The 10,000-nt window shown below is 44.5% G+C and overlaps 1 protein-coding gene across 2 annotated transcripts in view; it reads right to left on the bottom strand.

Moving 5' to 3' along the window:
• kcnma1a (potassium large conductance calcium-activated channel, subfamily M, alpha member 1a) overlaps window positions 1-10,000 on the bottom strand; it is a 218,536-nt gene that overhangs the window by 89,690 nt on the left and 118,846 nt on the right. For both annotated transcript variants that reach the window (XM_063191344.1, XM_063191346.1), the window contains exons 4-5: window positions 4,962-5,055; window positions 4,558-4,669 (exon numbers count right to left, since the gene is read on the bottom strand). In XM_063191344.1, the coding sequence (XP_063047414.1) occupies window positions 4,558-4,669; window positions 4,962-5,055 (206 nt within the window). The remainder of the gene's footprint in view (window positions 1-4,557; window positions 4,670-4,961; window positions 5,056-10,000) is intronic.

Genomic DNA, 10,000 nt, shown 5'->3' on the forward strand with positions numbered 1-10,000 from the left:
CCTGTCTGTCCTTCAAGATAGCCCATAAGCAGCTTTCCATTCAGCTAAGGCATCATGAACTCTATATGCACGTTCAAGGAAATGAAAGCCAGTGTGCATTTATCAATGTTTACACCTCCTATGGCATGCATGATGAAGAAGAATATCATTCTGATATCGTCTGTTGTTTTCATAGGGTTTTGATTTAATGAAGAATAACAATTGAATTGCCCCTGTGTTGATTCTAAACAGATCAACTTGCATTGCATTGTATGAGAGCAAAACTAAAGCATGTCAGGATTGTGATCACAACAAACATTCACCCACATTACACCCGATACGAATTGGGAGTAAAGCTACCCCATTTCCAGACAGGATGTTCGGTAACACTTTACTTTACGGATCGGATTTCGTGTTAATTTCATAGTTATTTCATAGTTATTTCAGGGTAATAACTGTTTGTTTTTAGTAACAACAGCAAAATAACCATACAGTTTCCAGTGCATTGTGTGTGTGTGTGTGTGTGTGTGTGTGTGTGTGTGTGTGTGTGTGTGTGTGTGTGTGTGTGTGTGTGTGTGTGTGTGTGCGCGCGTGTGCGTGTGTGTGTGTGCGTGTGTGTCAACAAAGAGTCACCGTGCTGCGAGTCATCAGGGTGTCACCACAATGAACTGGAAACTATATGGTTATTTTGCTGTTGTTACTAAAACAAACAGTTATTACTCTGAAATAACTCTGAAATAACTATGAAATGAACATGAAATTACCACCTTATTAGCGATCCGTAAAGTAAAGTGTTACCGGATGTTCTTTTGGAAGGGGCCTTAGCTTGCTAGAAGAACATGTGGTTGCCGCAATGCTACATTCATCCTAACTTTTCACCAGACCTGTGACTTATCTGGTTTAATCATCTGTTTTTAATTACATCTCCTCAGCAAGTTACAGGAGTTCATTATTGCATTCATCTATATTAGATTCACAGGTAGGCCCAGGGGATTTTAAATATGCATTACTAGACTGCAGCATCTGATTTCAGATTGTCCATCACGGTTAATCACTGTTGCTGATTAAAGAAATAAAAACTCTTAAGAATTCTTAACCCCTTAAGACACGGCATTATAAATTAGCTGTTACCAGAATGGCAATGACCAAATCGTAATGTATTACTAAAGGCCCTGTGCACTCTCATAGTAGTGTAGTACTATAGTAGTTAACTTTCAATGTCTATTACAGAGTGCCACAGGAGGTACGGCGTGAATTAAGGGGCTACGCCCTGTTCTAACAATTTACCTGTTCTTAGTTCTTTGTCAGGAGAAAAGCCACATCACATTTGCCATGGGTGGGTCTTACTTTACTGTTGCTTAATATACTGGTTATACAAGGTTACTATTTAGGCAACCTTTACATTACATTACACTTACACTACATTACACTACATTGCACACTGATACTTTAATCTTACAGACTTACAGCTATTTTACAGCTTATTGTTAACTGGAACAATATCTGGTTAGGTCCCATGCTCAAGGTCACTTCAACCATGGATGAAGGTTTAGTAAGAGGTAAGGGTGGGATTTGAACCTGCAACCCTCTGAACTTAAGACCACCTCCCTAAACATTAGGGCCACAGCTGCCCGGCTGCCAAAGCTGACCTTTACACTGTGTTGTTCAATTTGAAAATGCTGTCCAATGTTTTTTCAAACTCCTCTACCTGAACCCAGATAAGTCTGGGCTGTATAGCCAAAGTACATTATGCACTACAAAAACCAACACAATAGGGCCTCAAATGATCTCCTTGGGGACAAAATGACCAACACCTGGGGAGACAGTCTCTTTGTTCATTCTCTGTCTTTCTCTGACTCCTGTACTGTTCGCCCTTTCCTGTATGAAACTGCTCTCATTCCATCTTCCCACTGAGCCAAAAATGCCTTCATTACTTTCAGACACACACACGCACACACATACACGCACACGCACACGCACACACACACACACACACACACACACACACACACACACACACACACACACACACACACACACACACACACACACACACACACACACACACACACACACACACACACACACACACACACACACACACACACACACACACACACACACACAGGGAGAGAGTTGCGCACGTGCACACAAACACAGGTGCATCCACATTCCATCAGTCTGTACCACTGCTCAAGTTTTTGGAAATGTTTTCATCATCCACAATGTAACACTGTGTGAGGGGAAGAAAAAATACAAAATAACCCCCTGATGCTACCACTATGTCAATAAATAACACCGTAATTTATATGTTATTCCCTATATTTTTCATCATCCTACACAGAGACTGTTTGTAGTGTTCGTTCAACACTACAAGAGTGTGAAATTAAAATCTCAGAATTAACAGCTGCAAAATGTACTGTGTGTGTGTGTGTGTGTGTGTGTGTGTGTGTGTGTGTGTGTGTGTGTGTGTGTGTGTGTGTGTGTGTGTGTGTGTGTGTGTGTGTGTGTGTGTGTGTGTGTGTGTGTGCCCACTTTGAAAACCCCTGGCCTACACTGTGATGTGCTGCCCTCATTTCCTTTCACTGCTGCCTACAGGAGGCCCAAGAGCCTCAATCCTCCGCTCCACTACCCTGCTGCCTCCTCCCCTTCCCCTTCTGCCTCCATCCCCAACCCTACAGTGGCCCTAAAAAGACTGGAGGAAAACATATTTGATCCAGGCACTTCAGTTGATGAATGTGGTAAAAAATAAAACTTTATTAAACTGGTAAATGAATTAAAAAACACCAACACGTATCAGCGCTTCGGCCTTCATCAGGGTGTACAGTCGCCCTGTTTGTGATGATGCCTACAGTGGTAGTCTGTGCAGCGCGTTTGTACACTTCGCCATTACAGGGCATTCCACCGGTTAGAATTCCTAACCAGAATGCATTGTCATTTTGCAGTGCGCATGTGTGCTGTGCAGACTGCCGGTGTACTGTAAGCGCCATCATGAACGAGCCCAACATTAGCCAGTGCCTGCGCCTCCCTTTGACTCAATCTCCCTCCCCTCCCCTCTTCTCTCATTCACCTGCAGGTCAGCTCTGGGCCAACTGTGACAGACAGGCAAAGTGACTGAAAATCATTACAGTTACAGGGCAAGGACAATTGGTCTGAGGTGGTGGGTGGGTCAGGACTCGGTATACTGCTACAGCAGTCCCTCCCCTCCCCTCCCCTCCCTTCCCCTCAAAATACCACCGCCTGGTTGACACGCTTGGCACATGGGAGAGGGTTACTTACGACTCTCACAGCTGTCACTCCACATGTAGTCACAACAGACTGACAGACAGAACAGCAAGAAGAGAGTGGGGGGACTAATAAAAAGAAAGAGAATGTGGTGTGCAGTAGAGGCAAGAAAAGAGAGAGAAAGACAGCTCTTTCCACTTACAATCTTTATCTAATTAAAGGTGCACTGTGTAATATTTTTAGCAGTTTATTGCCAGAATTCATGCTGCCCATTCACAAATAATACCATCTCATAAAGACTTACCACCACCATCAAATTCTAAGCATTCTTTATGACTGGAGAAATTGCCCATTTTTAAAAATGCGCATTTTTAGCTGCAAAACATGCTGTACTTTTCGTCATACTACTAAATAGTTTATTACTTAGTATTAATTAAAAGTTCAAATTTGGCAATAGGCTGCTCGGTTTCAGTGAGAGCATAGTTGCAATACCTACTCTGGCCACCATCCTACACGGTTAACGTAACAGGGACTGTAAAAGAATGGGAAGCCCATCAGTCTACTGTGAGCAAAGGGGACTGTTTGCCTAGTTACAGTGGTGTACGTCTGCAATAGTAACCTGACCTTGCTTACAGTGTTGTTGTTCTGCTACCCCACCATAAGGTGGCATCTCAGAGCCGTTTCTGGATTTTGGGGAGGCAGCAATGTGTGCAATGTGTGTGGGGGGGTGTGTGCATGTGTAGGCCTATGTGTGTATGTGTGTATGTGTGTATGTGTGTATGTGTGTGTGTGTGTATATGTGTATGTGTGTGTGTATGTACTGTATGTGTGTGTGTGTGTGCTGTATGTATGTATGCATGTATGTATGCAGTATGTATGTGTATATACACATGCATATGTATGCAGGCCAGGCCAGGGCTAGCTACTGGTGATGCTGGCAGACTTCTCTTGGTCTTAGTCATGTTTTATAGGGCTGGCTTTGTGATTCAGCTTGTGTTTCAGAGGAATTTTCCTGTCATTTCCGATAAGGGAAAAGAGCTGACTGGCTGCATGCACAGGCTTAGGGCTGAGAAAAGAGAGGGGGAGGAGGGAGACAAAAGGGGAAACATGATAGAGGACAAGAGAGAGAGAGAGAGAGAGAGAGAGAGAGAGAGAGAGAGAGAGAGAGAGAGAGAGAGAGAGAGAGAGAGAGAGAGAGAGAGAGAGAGAGAGAGAGAGAGAGAGAGAGAGAGAGAGAGAAAGAGGACAGGAGGGAGAGAGGGGGAGAGAGAGGGGGGATGGAGGGCAGGAGGGAGAGGAAAAAGAGAGAGGGGAGAGAAGAGAGCTGAAGAGAAAGATGGTGATGGGGCTTACCCAGCCAGCTCCTATTCAGATAGACTGACACGAACACAGGCGGCACGGTGAAGAAGTCCACAACAGAGTTGACCTCCAGCCAGAACCACAGCTTATCATTGGCTGCTATGAACTGTTGGAAAACATACACAACACAGGAAGAAAGCCTACATTACAGTACAATTATACAAGTATAATGAGATTCAAAGCTATTCTAAAATGAAAAAATGTCAGTCAGTCTATGGCACACAACCATAAAGTCAACAGTCATGAGGGCAAATGGTATGCAATACAGTAGATGTATGATTTTTCACTCCTCCACTCAACATTAACACTGTTATTAATCATTTTTTGTAATGTTCAATCCATAATGAGCATGGAACATGTGAGTAACATACAGGAGTAAAAGGATAACATGCACTTACCCGCAAGCCAAAGTATAGTAAAAAGAATACGTTGAATGCCATGTCGATTTGTAACGTGAAATCTTTGTAGAAATTCTGACAGGATTCTATAGGGCTGTGGAGAAACAGAAAAACAAAGAAAAGAGAAGAGTTAACTTAAGGAGGACATTACATAGTCCAGGCTAGCATACAGCCTTTGAAAAAATACCAATGACATCTGAAATCACATTTTTGAGAAAAGGTTGCATGACTGTGAAACCTAAAAATTATATAGTCAAGTCAAGTCAAGTCAAGTTTTATTGTCAATTTCTTTACATGCACTGGTCATACAAAGAATTTGAAATTACGTTTCTTGCTCTCCCATGCAGACATAGACTAATCTAGGTAAGGATATAGACAGTATAGACATAGACAGTACTCATACATGGACATAAGACAGTATGGACATAGACAGTGCTCATACAGACATTTAAAGTGCAAGACTGGACAACAGAAAACTTGTAGAGAACATGCATTAAGAGGAGGTATTTTGTGTGTTGTTTTGTATAACTGCCACTGTTGTAGTGGCATGTGACTACAACACAGTTTTTATTACACCAATAGTGTTTCTCAGGCATTATGATCAAACCCAGTTAATTGCTGCTTTCACATACAGTACAGTCGACTTCAACACTTCAGGAACGTGCCTTAGCCTCCCAGTAGCTACTGCGTGTTCCATTTGAAGACTCCCTAGGGGTCAACTTCCAGACCAGCTCAAGCGAGTCTCTGTTTCATGCACCGCCTCCAGCACATAATCACGGCACCAACAAAACCACCCAAAATAAACGTGTGGGCCCATTCAAAACTCGCTGATAGCTTGTTTGGAGACTATCTTGGGACTAACCGGTCACATGCTACAACAATTTATTGATGGCCTTTGATTTCCAGAGGAGGGACCGATGGAATGCAGATTGAAATCAATACGTTTGTTTATGTTTAAGAGATTAAATGAGCGCTGTATAATTCAATTAACTTAAGAGGTGTTTGTTCATAAACCGCCATCAGTCTTGAGACCGAGGTTAATGCTGCCCTGGCCCCCTTGACTGCTGTTACCATTGATCTTGCTGGAGGACTCAATTATTTATGAATAGTATGGCGCTAGAAATAACAATACTGCATCAGAAAAAAAAACAGTTCTGTGTCAGCAGCTCTGGAAATTTTAATTTACCCTCACTAAATGTATTTCTGCTTATTACGTTTAGCGGCATGCATCAACAACCATTTAAATGTTGGCCGTATTACAATGAATGTCACAGCTTCAGAGGCAGCGTTCTAGTATGCTAGCTGCTAGGTATGGAAGATGCCTCTATCCTCTCTTGTTTGGTCCCAGATTAATTCCAGATTATTTCCTTATGGTGTTTGTGTTTATTTTCAAAATCCTGGCTTGCACAATATTTGCTTCCAAACAAGTTATGTCACCCGTGCGTGCGCACGCCCACACATACACAGACACACACACACAGACAGACACACACACACACACACAAACACACAAACAAACAAACAAACAAACACACACACACACACACACACACACACACACACAAAAACACAAACAAACAAACAAACAAACAAACAAACAAACAAACAAACAAACAAACAAACAAACAAACAAACAAACAACACACACACACACACACACACACACACACACACACACACACACACACACACACACACACACACACACACACACACACACACACACACACACACACGTACACACACACGCGTGGACCACAAACACAAGCGTGGGTAAAATGTGACATTTGGGTCTCCGGGATCAGTAGCCCACGCGCCTTCTAAAGTAGTCATCTGAATCACACACACAGACAGACACACACACACACACACAAACACACAAACAAACAAACAAACAAACACACACACACACACACACGCACAAACATGTACACACACACGCACGCACGCACACGCACACGCACAAACACGTACACACACACGCACACACATGCACACACACACGCACACGCACACGCACACACACACACACTAAGATGCACTCGTGCAAAGCCAAGTACTCATACCACGTACCACACACACACACACACATGCACGCGGCCTGATGCTTGATGCTCCCATCCAGCTGTGCAGCTTTTGTGAATGACTGACTGCTGCAGTCTTACGCTGAGGGATTAGAGATTTGCCGCTGATCATATATGGTATGGCATGTGACGCGGCGGATGTGGGGGGAGGAAGACAAATATGCCGCCATCCATCACATGCATCCAATAACGTGCCGCGGGTTTTTAATGCGCTACATATCTCGGCGTCAGCCAATAGCAGTGAGTTTACTCTACTCTATGCCTCTAATGTCAACTCAGGAGATCTCTATAATGTGCAGCAAAAAAGGTCACCAAGACGACGACACTCGCTCCCTCGACAGCACCCCACCCCCCTCTCACTCTCCGTCGACCAATCACACGGTGTCCCTGGCCTGGACACATGCTGCAGATACAACTCTCCACAGACCTCTGATTAAGCGCTCACGCCGCCTTAAGCCGCCGATTGGCTTGTCCCGGGCGAGACAAGCTGAACAACCGTCCACCACCCCCCTTCAACGCACCTCCTGCTTTCACCACCCCCCCCAACCCCCCCTCCCAGTGGCATAGGGGACATTTCGTCTTGCAAGGTGCCGTATATAGAAGCAAGCTCATTTCAGGTCACAAGTGAAAGAGCCAGCCTGCCTGCAAAGAGCCTCACCAGGAGTGGAGAGTGTGTGTCAGTGCTTGTGTGCACTGCGGGCATGTGTGCACTGCGGGCATGCATGCATGTGTGCATGCGTGCATGCAAGTGTGCGTGCGTGAGTGTGTTGCGAGAGACAGAGAGAGAGAGAGAGAGAGAGAGAGAGAGAGAGAGAGAGAGAGAGAGAGAGAGAGAGAGAGAGAGAGAGAGAGAGATTGTTGTATGCGTGTGTGTGAATGTTTGGGTGAAGACTGGTGGTGAGAAGAACTCATTCGTACACACACACGCAACCACCACCCCCCCCCCCCCCCCCCCCCCCCCCCCCCCCCACACACACACACACACACACGGCAGTAAGTGTCAAAAGGCGTTTTAACACTGTGCAGAGATTTGCGGCATCACAGATTGTTCTTAAGTTTTCTCTCGCCGTGCGATGTGACAACGCTCTATTTGGGGTTGAAGCAGCCTTCAAAAACGGCTTATTTCACACAAGGCCTGTAATAATCCCTTAACATGAGTGAGCAAGTATTTTACATTCAAATTTGGGCCAATACCTTATATACAATGAGGGAACATTTTCCCATTGTCATTGTTACAATGATATGCTGAGCCAAAAATCCAAATAAGTCACTAAACAGGCAATTTCACAAAAATCTGGCTACCTTGCACACATGTTGATTTTGTCACGTCGACTCACTTTTGAGAAGCATGATTAAACTGCCTTCAGCTACAGTGGAAAAAAAGCTTATAAAAGTGATACTGTCCCATTTTTGGAAATAAGCTCATACACCTCCCTTTGAGTTAAATAATTGAGTTTTACCTCTCTCCTGTACTTTCAGCCATTCTCTGAGTATGGCAGTGCAAATTTTACCTCCAAGCAAGCAGTTAACATTGACTCCTACTGTATGAGACCAGTTAGTCGCCAGTCGGTCTCTAGGAGTCAATATTAACTGCTAGCATGGAGGTAAAATTTGCACTGCCGTACTCAGAGAATGGTTGAAAGTACAGGCGAAAGGTAAAACACAATTATTTAACTGGGGAGGTGTAATATCAGCTTATTTCAAAAAATGGGACAGTATCACTTTAAAATGACGTCACCACTCAAAACACACCATCCATTGGCGGCTGCATTAGCACACCATTATTCAGAGAACTGCATTTATAGCACATAATAAAGATAAAATACAACTCCCTTCCGAGAAGTCATGCTATTGAGCCCCCACCCTCCCTCTGTTTAACATATTGACCAATGTTGCAATTATTACGCCATTATTGCCGTGTGTGTTCGATTCTGGTTGTGTGTAAAGTCATGGATCGCCTCATTTGCTTCTGGCTGCCTCATTAATGTTTCTGAAGACGCACAGGAAATACTGCAGTGTTCATTCAACACTTAGCGAGTCATATTTCTACACTCATAGTGTTGCCTTACTGTCTCAGTATTGAATTAACACAGCACACATGAGGAAATATGGCTGCCCATGGCAATCACGACAGTCGGGCATAGAGCTGGGTGAGGAAGAGGTGAACAGACGATTCCCATAACGCGGCCTGACTGTGGAACTGCCTTCGCCATGGAGCACCAAAGAGTAAACGGCACATTACCGAGCAACATTACCTGGCAACATAATGTTGGTTGTGCCTTCTTTCACTCCCTCATTTTGTTCTTTCATTATAAATAGAAACTGATCAATTTCAAGAGGTGGAAATCGCCACTGCTTGATGTCAAGACGCTTGCATGAAAGTTTGAGCTGCTACCAGGAAATGTTAGCCTAGAAATCTAGACGCGCCTAGCAGCCGCAAATGAAATGTTGCTATCGGGGTTTAGCTCGCTAGGCTAATGAAATGTATTAAAAAGTCTATAATGTAGCAGCAAGCTGACCTTGTATGGCGAGGAAAGATGGCCACTGACTGGCACTGCTGTGGGGTAGAGAAGCCGGGTGAGTGGGAGGTCAGCCGTCGCCCCACTTCACGTAACACTGGCTGCCTTCAAAACTGCCCTGGGCATTGAGACTGCAGCTCCCTCACACACACACACACACATTCTCCACACCAATCCCCCCCCCCCCTTCAGCAATAACCCCTCACTCTCCACCACTGCAATTGCCTCTTGCCACTTTGCACTTGCAATGGGTAAAGCGAAGGCAGGGGCTGTGTGTGTGTGTGTGTGTGTGTGTGTGTGTGTGTGTGTGTGTGTGTGTGTGTGTGTGTGTGTGTGTGTGTGTGTGTGTGTGTGTGTGTGTGTGTGTGTGTGTGTGTGTGTGTGTGTGTGTTGTGTGTGTGTGTGTGTGTGTGTGTGTGTGTGTGTGTGTGTGTGT

Source organism: Engraulis encrasicolus, chromosome 24 (genome assembly GCF_034702125.1).
Source record: "Engraulis encrasicolus isolate BLACKSEA-1 chromosome 24, IST_EnEncr_1.0, whole genome shotgun sequence".
Classification (NCBI taxonomy): Eukaryota; Metazoa; Chordata; class Actinopteri; order Clupeiformes; family Engraulidae; genus Engraulis; species Engraulis encrasicolus.